The sequence below is a fragment of the Bos grunniens genome, chromosome 19 (genome assembly GCF_055505025.1).
Source record: "Bos grunniens cultivar Pamir isolate PY7600 chromosome 19, Bosgru_T2T1.0, whole genome shotgun sequence".
In the NCBI taxonomy this organism is placed as follows: Eukaryota; Metazoa; Chordata; class Mammalia; order Artiodactyla; family Bovidae; genus Bos; species Bos grunniens.
The window spans coordinates 49,126,819-49,140,177 of NC_141183.1; the positions used below are offsets into that span (position 1 = coordinate 49,126,819).

General features: G+C 43.9%; 1 protein-coding gene across 1 annotated transcript; it reads left to right on the forward strand.

The window, feature by feature from the left end:
• The first annotated feature begins 10,503 nt into the window (after positions 1-10,503).
• Positions 10,504-12,259, forward strand: LOC147352591 (C-C motif chemokine 4). Its single transcript, XM_086360345.1, has 3 exons — positions 10,504-10,841; positions 11,343-11,457; positions 11,856-12,259. Exons 1-3 carry the CDS (start codon positions 10,766-10,768, stop codon positions 11,941-11,943), a joined length of 279 nt encoding a protein of 92 aa, XP_086216471.1. The 5' UTR covers positions 10,504-10,765; the 3' UTR covers positions 11,944-12,259.
• The last annotated feature ends 1,100 nt before the right edge of the window (positions 12,260-13,359 follow it).

The following is a 13,359-nucleotide window of genomic DNA, read 5'->3' on the forward strand; positions in this document are numbered from 1 at the left end:
AGACCTTATTATCTACCTCTACCATTACTGTACTTTCCACGTTGGGCAATAATTAGTTACCTAGGTAGCTGTCTCTTCACAAACTTAGAAGATGTTCTGTTGATTTTACTGATTTTTTATTTTAAAACAAATTTATTTTTAAAAAATTTTTATTATCATTTTTTTTAACTTTACAATATTGTATTGGTTTTTGCCATTCATTGACATGAATCCACCATGGGTGTACATGTGTTCCCCATCCTGAACCTCCCTCCCACCTCCCTCCCCATCTCATCCTGCTGGGTCATCCCAGTGCACCAGCCCCGAGCACCCTGTCTCATGCATCAAACCTGGACTGGCGATTCATTTCACATGTGTTAATTTACATGTTTCAATGCCATTCTCCCATATCATCCCGCCCTCACCCTCTCCCACAGAGTCCAAAAGACTGTTTTATACATCTGTATCTCTTTTGCTGTCTCACATACAGGGTTATCGTTACCATCTTTCTAAATTCCATATATATGCATTAGTATATTGTATTGGTGTTTTTCTTTCTGGCTTACTTCATCTGTATAATTGACTCCAGTTTCATCCACCTCATTAGAACTGATTCAAATGTATTCTTTTTAATGGCTGAGTAATACCCCATTGTGTATATGTACCACAGCTTTCTTATCCTTTTGTCTGCTGATGGACATCTAGGTTGCTTCCATGTCCTGGCTATTACAAACAGTGCTGCGATGAACATTGGGGTACACGTGTCTCTTTCAATTCTGGTTTCCTCAGTGTGTATGCCCAGCAGTGGGATTGCTGGATCATATGGCAGTTCTATTTCCAGTTTTTTAAGGAATCTCCACACTGTTCTCCATAGTGGCTGTACTAGTTTGCATTCCCACCAGCAGTGTAAGAGGGTTCCCTTTTCTCCACACCCTCTCCAGCATTTATTGCTTGTAGACTTTTGGATCGCAGCCATTCTGACTGGTGTGAAATGGTACCTCATTGTGGTTTTGATTTGCATTTCTTTGATAGTGAGTGATGTTGAGCATCTTTTCATGTGTTTGTTAGCCATCTGTATGTCTTCTTTGGAGAAATTTAAAATTAAAAAATTTTTTTTACTGAAGTATAGTTGATTTACAATGTTGCATTCATTTCTGATGTACAGCAAAGAGATTCAGTTATTTATATTCTTTCATATTCTTTTCCATTAAGGTTCACTCCAAGATATTGCATATAATTTCCTGTGCTATAAGTAGGTCCTGTTGTTTATCTATTTTATATAGAGTAGTTTGTTTCTGCTAAGCCCAAACTCTTAATTTGTCCCTCTTCCTGTTCCCTTTGGTAATCATAAATTTGTTTTCTATGTCTGTGAGTCTGTTTCTGTTTTATAAACAAGTTCAATTGTACCATATTTAGATTCCACATATATGTAATATCATATGATATTTGTCTTTCTCTGACTTACTTGACTTAGTGTGACAGTCTCTAGGTCCATCCATGTTTCTGCAAATGGCCTTATTTCTTTATCCATTCATCTGTCAATGGACATTTAGGTTGCTCTCCTGTCCTGGTTGTTGTAAATAGTGCTGCTTAAACACTGGGGTTCACATATCTTTTCAAATTAGAGTTTTCATCTTTTCCTGATATATGTCCAGGAATGGGATGGCTGGATCATGCAGTAACTCTATTTTTCATTATCTAAGGAAACTCCATATTGTTTTCCATAGTTTTGCACCAATTTATATCCACCAGCAGTATAGGAGGGTTCCCTTTTCTCCATACTCCCTCCAGCATTTATTATTTGTAGACATTTTAATTATCACCATTCTGATCAGTGTGAGGTGATACCTCATTGTGGTTTTGATTTGCATTTCTCTAAAAATAAGTGATGTTGAGAATCTTTTCATGCGCCTATTGCATGTCCTGTTGATTTTAAACCAAATTCATGCCATGTCTTTGTGGATCTAAATAAAATTCTAGCACATGGTGATTATAAAATGGTTAATTTTCTGACATAACCTCTAATTCTTATAATTTTGTTCTTTTTAATTCAGTTCAGTTCAAAGGTGATTTATTGAATATAAAATTCTCTCTTAGTGATTATATGTTTGTAAGATTTTTCATACAATCCTAAAACCATAGTTCTTGGTCATATATGTTTTTATTTGAATCAGAAAAAAATATACCTGTATACAAAGTATGTGCTTCATATGTACATATTGAATGAATAATGTAAGGAAGCTGTAGGAAGATTGAGCTGGAAGGGTCTCAGAAATTTCCTAATTGGTAAATTGATGTTCCCAGGTGAAAAAACTTGTCCAGGATCACAGAGTTAGAATTAGTCAGCTTTATATTTCAGCTGTTTTTATTGTTTAGTTGCTAAATCATGTCCAACTCTTCTGCAACCCCATGGACTGTAGCCCTCTAGGCTCCGCTGTCCATTGGGTTTTCCAGGCAAGAATACTGGAGTGAGTTGCCATTTCCTTCTCTAGGGGATCTTCCTGTCCTAGGGATCAAACACATGTCTTCTGCACTCCCAGGCAGATTCTTTACCAATGAGCCACCAGTAAGCCCTTACATTTCAGTATCTGCATTATTTAACAGTGCATTTCCAGCAGTAACCTTAATACGTATTTGGTGAACAAATGATTCATTGATTTGACTGACAGCATGTATTATGCCCAAAGTCTCACTATGGAATTGAAATACTGATATTATATAAAGGCTCAGAAAGGCCGTGGTGTCAAGGTCTTGATTTTTGGGGGCTACCCAAGATCTCATAGGTGGTGAAGTCAGAAAGTAGCCAACAATCAAACTGGTGGATCTTTCAGCATGGAGGGGTTTGATTTGAGTGCGAGGTTTCTAGCTCATTCCAGCCTCTTTGAGGCCCCACTTCAGCCTAGCAGAGCATCCCCAGCCAAGAGTACAGGGAATTCTGGCTGAATAATCCAGGTTCTGCAACACCTCTGCCTCATCCTTCTCTGCTCACCTCCTCAGTGTTTCCCGTGCCCTGGCCCCGACGGATTGGTTTCCTTCTGGTTTCCAGCCCCACAGCTCTACATCCCCAGATATCAATCTCAGCTCTTTCCCTCCAGCGGCAGTGGCTCCATGGAGGGGCTCACTGATAATGACACCCGTGTTTCGCCCAGCCTTGGTCTGCTTTTTTCAGCTGTGGTCCATACAGTCAGGTTGCAGCAGGCTTGGCCCTGCCTTTCACGTGGGCAGAGACAGTATCCTGAGGGCCCCTTTCTAGCATCCTAGAGAGACAGTATCTTATCGATGCAGTCCCTTCTTTCTGCAGCCAGACCCTATCCTATCTTGAGTTCTTCTTGTCATTTTCCTCTGGCCATCGTGTGTGTGTGTGTGTGTGTGTGTGTGTGTGTGTGTGTGTGTAAGCGGGGTACACATCTTGGTACTGGATTAGATACTTCCACCTGTCTGCCTGCTCCTCCCTCTGTAACTCAGTAAAAAGCATGCCCTCTTACCAAGCTTCCAAACCAGAAACCTGGAAGTCACCCTTGACTCCTCCCTTCTCATCTCCTCCATCCATTCAGCCACAGACTCTGCTGTATACTTGAAACTGAGTGTATCTACGTCTCACCTTTCCCATTGCCTCTGCTGTTAGGCAGGCCCTCATCACGTCTTGCCATGACAGCTGTAAGAGTGTCCTGTCAATTGTTTTTTTCCCTCCAGTTTTTGCCTCTGTTCAATCTGTCCATCACAAGGCATTTAAGTCTCTGTTGAAAACCCTTCAAAGAGTCTACACTGTTTCCAGCATGAAATGGAAGCTTCCCCTCTTTGACCTGACTTCTATTTCCCCTTTGGCCTCATCTCTTGCCACCTTCAGACTTCCTGGAAACAAAGACTCAGTTCTCTGAACCGCATGCGATTCCTTAAAAGTGCAGGTCTCTGCTCTGCTTTTTATGAATGAAGTGTCACTTGGTAAAGCACAATTTCCCCTTCTGGTAGATCACAGGGCAGAGTGAAATACTATATGTTCGATTATATCCCATGACAGCTGCAGAGCTTAGTATTTAGAACAAATAAAGGAAACCACTATTTAACTCCCTTAATTTTCTATGGAAAAGAGAGAAATCCATGACTCGCACTGTTTAAAGACATGCAAAAGGCAAAACTGAAAGACATTTTACATCATAATAACACAACTCCGGCAGTTAAGCTTTTGACACACGTTTGTAATAAGCACTCGTTTTCTGGTTTATTTATGCTCTGGAGTCATACTTTCTCGGTGTCATTTCCAAATTTATCTTGTGTGAGCTGTGTGTTCTTCCCTGGGTTACTTACCTCTCTGTGCTTCAGTTTTCTCATGTGTGAAAGGGGATAATAACAGTACCTACTTCAGAGAACTACTGTGAGGATGAAATACACCCAGTTCAATTGCTCAGTCGTGTCCGACTCTTTGCGACCCCATGCACTGCAGCACTCCAGGCTTCCCTGTCCATCACCAACCCCCAGACCTTGCTCAAACTCATGTCCATTGAGTGGTGATGCCATTCAACCATCCCATCCTCTGTCGTCCCCTTCTCCTCCTGCCTTCAATCTTTCCCAGCATCAGGGTCTTTTCCAATGAGTCAGTTCTTCAGATCAGGTGGCAAAGTATTGGAGTTACAGCTCTCATATGAGTCCTACCAATGAATATTCAGGACTGATTTCTTTTAGGATTTACTAGTGGGCTGCAGTCCATGGGGTCGCACAGAGTCGGACACGACTAAGCCACTTCACTTTCCCTTTTCACTTTCATGCATTGGAGAAGGAAATGGTAACCCACTCCAGTGTTCTTGCCTGGAGAATCCCAGGGACCGGGAAGCCTGGTGGGCTGCCACCTATGGGGTCGCACAGAGTCGGACATGACTGAAGCGACTTAGCAGCAGCAGCAGCAGTGAAATATGTTAGTGTGTATAAAGGCTTGGAACATCACTGGCTCATAGTAAGTGCTATGTGTTCGTTACTATTATCATTATAACTAAAATATTTCAAGTAATCTATTTTATATATTTTTAAAAGTACAAGTCTCTTGTTCTTTTCCTGAATGACCCCACTCTCACACTCTTTTCCTGATTAATCATCCTTCAAGTCTCAGCTAAATTTAGAATAAAGTTAGAATAACCTGAGGGGGCTAAGTAACAGAATGGTTAAATATAAATTTTGGTATAAAAGTTTGATATACTCACACAATGAAACATCATGAATGCTAATTTTGAATAACTTTTTAATAACACAGAAGAATATATAGTAACAACAATGAGATATACTGGTTCCATAAAGGATATTAAGTAACAATAATAAAATACAAAACCATGTACAGAATGCTGGATAATTTTTGTTTTCTTATTTATGCCTTCCAATATTTTCTAAATTTTGTACAGTAACCATGTATATTCCCTGAAAAAGAAAAGCAAACTGACATGAATTTTTGAAAAATCAAGCATCATCTTTTTTGAAAGCCTTTAACATGTATACCCAATGTCTGTCACATAGTAGGTCCCCAACAAAGTTTTACTAAATCATTTTATTCTGTTTCTGGATGTGCCCCGTGACCAGCCTGGAAAGAACTTGAAACAGATGTAGAAGTGTCGTCTGAAGGAAGAAAGATGCTTCAGGACGAATACTGAAAGTTTTCTTCACGAACCCACCAAATAAACTCCTCTTCGGAAGTTGACATCCCCTGAAGTCACTGCCATCCACCTCTGATGGCTAAAAAGCAGGCTGCGGATGGCTGTGAAGGCACTTTTCCACTTTAAGAAGAGGCACTGATGGGCAGCTTCAACCAGCTCACTATTCTGTGGACTCCACCCTGAACCGTGTGTCCCTAAACTTTTTCAATCTACAATCCCTTTTCTGCTCCCATTCCCACCAAGGAGTTGGGCTACCGTGTTGGCCAGACCAAAGGATTCACCTCTTATTGGTTTATGATCTTGGCGGAACGACCATATATCTTAGCTCAGGATGGCTTTGCAGTCTCAACATCCACTCACATGGAATTCTCTAGTTCTGGGCACTCTGCGTCCTAGCGGCTAGTGCTCTTGGTCTTCACACCCAGTGGTCTCCCCTACACTTGCATCTTGGCCTTCCCTTTTAACAAAAGCAGAGAATGTCGGGATTGACCACCTCTCCTTCTGGTTACTCAGCAGGAAGGAGCTTTTGAAATCTCTCCTGAGAGTCTGGTACCTACAGAGACTTGCCACGTGTGATCTCAGAAGGTCACGCCTGTCAAAGAAATTTGGTCATCTCTGGACCAGGAGTTATAAGAAATAAAGTCTTGACATATATCCTATGTAACCTTAATCAAGTTGTTTTTTTTTTTTACTTCTCTAGGTCTTGCTTCCTAATCTGAGGCAAGGAAAAACAGATTGGACTCAGATAAAATCACAGACATGGATGTGCTGAGGGAAATCAAAAGTGTTGAGGGAAATCAACACAAAAAGTACTAGGACTTTTGAAAGGTCATGTGATGGCTGGGGTCAGCGGTCTTGCTTTCAGCCTCCGGAAGCTGGAGGACAAAATGACAAAACAGATGTGAAAGTTCCCAGGATGGAGTTTCGAGCACAGTGGCAGTGGAGGGAAGCAGTGGGGGGTGTGGGAGGGGAAACTGCTTATCAGCACAAGTGAGGGGGAAGTGGAAAGTTTCCCTGCTCAGGAGTGAGGGGGCGGCTCACAGTATGCACATGGGGTCCCCCGGAACCGTGGTTGACTCTCACTGTCACTTCTGACATGCCTGAACTGGGAAGGGCTGAGTCCTGGAGTAGTATCTTTCACCATAAAACCACTGGGCATGTGGGTTGAAGGAGGGGAAGCAGGAGAGTTACTATTCCATCAAAACATTCTAAATAGGGGTTGCCCTGGTGGCTGAGTGGTAAAGAATCCACCTGCCAATGCAGGAAACACGGGTTTGATCCCTGATCCTGGAGGATCCCACGTGCCGCGGAGCATCTGAGCCTGCACACCCCAACTACTGAGCCTGTGCTCTAGAGCTGGGAACTGCAACTGAAGCCTGTGAGCCCTAGAGCCTGTGCTCTGCAACAAGAGAAACCACCACAGTGAGAAGCCCACGCGCCTCAACTACAAGTAAAAAGCCCTTCCAGCAGTGAAGACCCAGCACAGCCAAAAATAAATAAATAAATAAAATTAGAAAACAAAACAAAAAAACCCAGAAACATTCTGGATAAAGTGTAAAACGTCCAGTTCATTAGTACGTCATTTGGCTACTTTGAATTCACATCCTGAGTTCATGTTACCCATCAGTTCAGTTCAGTTCAGTCGCTCAGTCGTGTCCGACTCTTTGTGACCCCGTGAATCACAGCACGCCAGGCCTCCCTGTCCATCACCAACTCCCGGAGTTCACTCAAACTCATGTCCATCGAGTCACTGATGCCATCCAGCCATCTCATCCTGTCATCCCCTTCTCCTCCTGCCCCCAGTCCCTCCCAGCATCAGAGTCTTTTTCCAATGAGTCAACTCTTCGCATGAGGTGGCCAAAGTAGTGGAGTTTCAGCTTTAGCATCAGACCTTCCAAAGAACACCCAGGAACACCCCCTCAAATTAAAACAGCTTGGGCTGCCTTTGGGCACTTAACCAAGTATTTATTGAACATATACTGTATACACAGAGAAAAGCAGAACACAACTTCTGCCTCAAGGAGCTCCCTTTCTAGCCGAGGAGACAATCGAGTAGACAGACATATTATAGGTGATGCAATGGAGGTCCCCAAAGGGAGATACAGAATTCAGTTGCAAGAGAGGTCAGGGAAGGTTCTCTAGAGGAGAAGAGTAATTTTTTGGTTGTGCATACCAAAGGCATTTGTTATCATTCTCTATTGATTATTGGGCTTCCCTTGTGGCTCAGCTGGTAAAGAATCTGCCTGCAGTGTTGGAGACCTGGGTTCGATCCCTGGGTTGGGAAGATCCCCTGGAAAAGAGAAAGGCTACCCACTCCAGTATTCTGGCCTGGAGAATTCCATGGACTGTATAGTCGATTACTGCTTAGAAAAGACCTCAGTGTATAAATCTTGGAGGCCATTAATTTAGCTAAACATGTTGACACAAGCCTTTGTTTTCTCTCTGTGAAGCTTCACTGGTGTGAACGAAGTATTATTGTTAAGACCTTAATGAATAAAAACATTTTTTACCTGCATTAGCCAAAGATCAAATCAAGGCTAGGAGGCAAAAATCAACAGTCAAATTCATTGTGTGGCTAATCACCTATTCTTATCATTCTTATGCATCTGCATGGCTTAAAGACTAGCACTCCCCACTCATTTACACTGAGGTCTCCACATCAAGGGCTCTTTCGTAGTGCACAGTGGATTTAGTCTTGACCAGCAATGATTCATTTACACCTAAGGGATAGTCTTCTCCACATTTTGGGCTCTCTGACATTTTGTTTCTACCTCTGACATGAGATGTACCATATTCTATCTTAAGAGATAGTTATTTCCATCACTGTCATCACCTCTTGACTAAGAACTCTTTGAGGGCAGGGGTGGGGCTTCATTCAGCTCTGTCTGCCCTGACAGAGAGCAGGTGGCTTGGGGTGAATGGAAATGCCACGGATAACAAAGTCTGTGTAGATTCCAGGTGCTATAAGACACATCTGCCTGCTCTTGAAGCAAAAAAGATGTGTGAAGATGAAACTCCATCAACCAGGGAGAGACCTTGAGAGATACTTGCAATAGATACCAGGGATCATAGACTGTTAGAGCTGGGGATGGGGGTCTTGGTGAAGATCAGAACATTTGAAGCAAGACTCACAGAAAGAAAGGGGTGAGGAGAGAAAGGTTAAAGGAAAGAAGTACAGGCTGGGTGCCTGTGTAGGTGGTGGGGACAGGGAGCAGGGACAGTGATGAAGTAGGCTGACACTGAACTGTATTTAGTGATCCTGAGATTCTCCAAGATGCTCTGACTCCTTCTCTCCCATATTGCTACAGTTCCCAGGAGGCCTGGCTCCCTCTTTTCACTCTTCCTTGTTTTTCAAAGCAGGGGGAGTCAGGTGGCAATGTGGAAGAGGGGGTGAGCAGGGGGTCAGAGGTGATTGAGCTAGAGGTGGGTAGTGGTCTTGATCCCATGACTCTAACTTTCCCAATTCATGCACTACTGTATTCCTGGCCTTCGGAAACTTCACATAGTCACCTTCAGGCCCACAGCAGCTGCCGCACCAGGCAGGGCTTTACATAAATACAAGGAATTGGATGACTGTGGAACACCCACACGATTAGATTATATACTTTATCTGTAACATAGATGAATTCATTGCCAAGTATATCCAGTTCCTTTTTTATAATGTAGGAATATTCTTTTAAAAACTTTTTATGTATTTAAAAAATATTTATTTATTTATTCGGCTGCACCAGGCCTTAGTTGTAGCGTGTGGGATCTGGTTTCCTGACCAGGAATTGAACCCAGGCCCCCTGCATTGGGAGCGTGGTGTCTTAGCCAGTTGGACCACGAGGGAAGTCCCAATAATGGAGGGACTTCCTTTATCTGAGTATCCTCCTAAATTCTTGGTTCCTCCTAAATTCTTTCTCCTTTTCTGTTCTTGGCTCAAGGGAGCACAAGGAAGGCTTGGTTTCTTTCGCATTCCATTCTTGTTCCAGGACAGATGACCCACACTTCTTTCCTGCATTCAACCCCGAGTCTTTGCGTGTGGCATGGCTGCAAGGTGGCTAGCAGTTTCTGTCTCTCTGTGGTCACCTTCGAGATGTGTCCTGGAGGTGGCAGGGTGGAAAGAAAATAGATTTTAGGGTCAGATGAATCTCAGTCCAAATCGTGGCACTGCCACTGAATAGCTGTGTGGCCTTGAGATTATCAGCGGTTTCTGTTCAGCTTTCTGACCTTCATTGCCTGGGGAATCATCACACCCCTGCTCCGGGTTATGGTGGATGTTATATGGTTAACATCCATATAAGGATGTTATATGTAAGGAGAAGGAAATGGCAATCCACTCCAGTACTATTGCCTGGAAAATCCCACGGACAGAGGAGCCTGGTAGGCTACAGTCTATGGGGTCGCAAAGAGTCTGACACGACTGAGCGACTTCACTCACTTCACTATATGGTTAAAGATGTCTTGTGTGTAAAGGGCAGCTTGCCCAGTGCCTGGCACATAGTAAATGTTCGCTGTGCGGAAGCTATACTTCTGTTGCAGCCTTCTGCACATTCAATGCTGGACTCTTTCTTTATGCCCAAGGAAATATACAGGGGGCTAAAGTCACTCAGCCCAGCCGAAAGAGGCCCTGCAACGGGACGTGGAATCTTGGCTTCCTCTTCCTTCTTGGGGCCAGGTCTGCGATCGCCCTGGAAGAACTGACATGAAGTCTGTAGCTTCTGGAGGTGCTAACCACTGAGAGCAGGATGGTTCTCATCTACAAGCCCCGGCTAGCAGGTGTGAAGCTTCCATCTTTCCTCGTGGGCTTGCAATTCTCCCCCCAGGCCTCAGTCACTGTCTCTGGTGTACCACTTCCCTCTAGGGTTCAACCCACTTCTTCTCTCCCCCACCTCCCTCCGCTTTCCTCCGTGATGACACCACTGAGGAAGAGAAAGCTGTGCAGAGCTCCTCCCTGTCAGCTAGCTTTAGTTTCCCTCTCAGCACCATGACATCATCTATACCCTGGAAATTCCACTCGCCCGCCAATGCCCTCACCTCTGTCCCAGGCCTCAGAGTTCCTATAAAGAGGGGTTCCCAGCTCAGGATCAGCACAGGGCACAGAAGGGTTCTGAAGCTCCTGGGTGCTGCAGTCCAAGCTCCGGGTGAATCTCTCCTCTGCCAAGATCATGAAGCTCTGCGTGACTGTCCTGTCCCTCCTCGTGCTCATGGCTGCCTTCTGTTCTCCAGCGCTCTCAGCACCAAGTAAGTCCACCCTTCCCGCAGCCCCTGAGTCAGGATGTAGAGAGAACTGACTTTTCTAGTTGGTGCTGGTCCAACAGTAGCATTCAGGGATGGGGCAAAAAGGAGCCAGGGAGATCTCTAAGTAGCCTGCTGTTAAATGCAGAGCCTAGTAAACACGCAGTAATATTCAAGTTCCTGTTTTCATAAGAAAGACCAACTCATAGGCTGGCTTAAGCAAGTCCCTGTCTCTCTGAGTGCCTTAGTTTCTCCATCTGTAAAATGAAAGGAGTTAAACACATGTGATCTGAGACCCAATCCAGCCTCAACCTTGTAGAATTCTTTCATCTCTAGGATCCTCTCTTCAGAATAAGACTCCTACTCCAAGTGGGCGGGCTTGAATATAAGGGACTGCACTGGGGAATCTGGTAGATGTACAGGAATGTCCCTTGAATATCTACAACTAGAAGCTAAAACGAAGAGCTCCTTGTAGAACTTTGGTCTTACCTTGGCCTTTCTTTCCAGTGGGCTCAGACCCTCCCACGGCCTGCTGCTTCTCTTACACTCTGCGGAAGATTCCTCGCAACTTTGTGAATGACTACTTTGAGACCAGTAGCCTCTGCTCCCAGCCAGCTGTGGTGTGAGTATCAAACCTGGGCTTTTCAGGGAGGCAAGGGTAAGGGCAGGATTAAAGAAGGGGATCTATTTGGGGTTGGGGGGGTGATTAAGCAGTAAAATAAAAAAGGTGATAGGAGATACGGGCTGTTTCCTTAAAGCATGCTTAGAAAACATGTGGAAAAGTCATTGATGGGGACAGCAGGAAATGAATGGGAAGATTACATCCGCATTGATTGCAAAACTCATGGGTTCCTAATCTGGGCAACCCAAGAGGCCAGAGCTAAACCCCAGGGAGGAAGTTACAAGGAATCAGGTTCCAGCAGCCCCCGACTAGGCTGTGCAACATGAGCTAAGGATGGGGAACACCCAACACAGGCAAGGCCCCAAGGGATTCTGACCTGGCCACTCTTGGTTCCACAGATTCCAGACCAAAAAGGGCAGGCAGGTCTGCGCCAACCCCAGTGAGCCCTGGGTCCAGGAGTACGTGGATGACCTTGAATTGAACTGAGCTGCTCCGAGCTCCGGGGCAGGTGTTCTGCAGGAAAGATCACCTGAACCCGACGCTTCTCACCGAGATGCACCCTCTCCATGCTCACGACTCCCCTCAGCAGATCCTGTTCCTTCTCTTAATTTAATTTTTTTATTCTGTGCTGTGCTATTACTGTATTTGGTATTGTTCCCCATTATTTATGTTTGTTTTACCAGAGGACCCATGTCCCCCATGGGGATGGTCTGCCATCACTGTCCCTCTGCTACTGTGAATACATGGATAATGCAACTGATTTCAAGTGTTTTTGTAATAAAATGGTTTTTTTTTAAACATAGACCGTTTCTTTGTGCTTTAATTTGATTTGTAGTAAAGGGAATTGCCTGGTATTATGAAGAGGGACAAACTCCAATTTCCAAACACAATAAGAATGAACAATTCCTGAGGATGGAATATGGGGTAAAATGTCTAAAGATATAAACCTCACTTAATACTTGGAGCAAGGAGGGTTTTAACACCCTTATGAAGTAGGGACTATTATTCTCAATTTTACTGATGAGGGCATAAAGGCTCAAAGGTGAGGTGACTTGTTCAGGCTTGCACATCTGCTTGGGGAGCACCGTGAAAGGATGACTCAAAAAGATCTCTGTGCTGCGCGGAACATCTTGCAGGGAAGTTGTAAATAGAAAGATGAAGTAGTTCGGAGTCAGAAAAATGGGCCTCCGTTCCTCACTAGGATTAAGAAAGTCATCTTGTTGAAGCAGAAATTGCTAGACAGGATAGGACTCTGAGACCTCGGTTCCTTTTATTTTCTAATTTCAATTTTTTTTTCTTCTAAAGTAAACATCTCACTTCTTTAACATAAAGCTAAACTCTTTGTACCAGTTTCTAGTCATTCAGGGGAAGGCCTCCCTGGTCTGGAGGGTTATAAAACATTCAGACCCAGGACAAGACAATCATTAACTGCTTATCCAGTTTATCAAGGGAAAAAACCTCCAGGTGGATCATTAATTCTTAAACATACTTCTGGCCCCTAAATAATGGTCTGGGGTCTTGGAAAAGGGTCGAGGGATGGCAATGTGTGGGAAGACTGAGAAAGTGGGGCCCAAAAGAAAGCCATAAAAATGACAACCTGGACATTCCAACTTTCAAACTGATTGGTCAGAAATTACATACATCTGGCCCCAAGCCAACCAAAAATGAACAGATCAATTCTAATAAAATATAAACAGCTATTATTCCCACTTATGGGGAGCTCTTCACACCCCATCTCAGTGTCTATGCTGAGAGTTTTGTATTTCTATCCTCTAAAATTTTGCCTTGTGTGAGTGTTTGTGAATTTGTGAAGTTCAATTTTCAGCCCTGCAAACAAGAACTCAGTTTCCTGTTTCATTGTCTTCTTGGACCTCAGTTTTCACACCTGTAAAATGGGAGTGA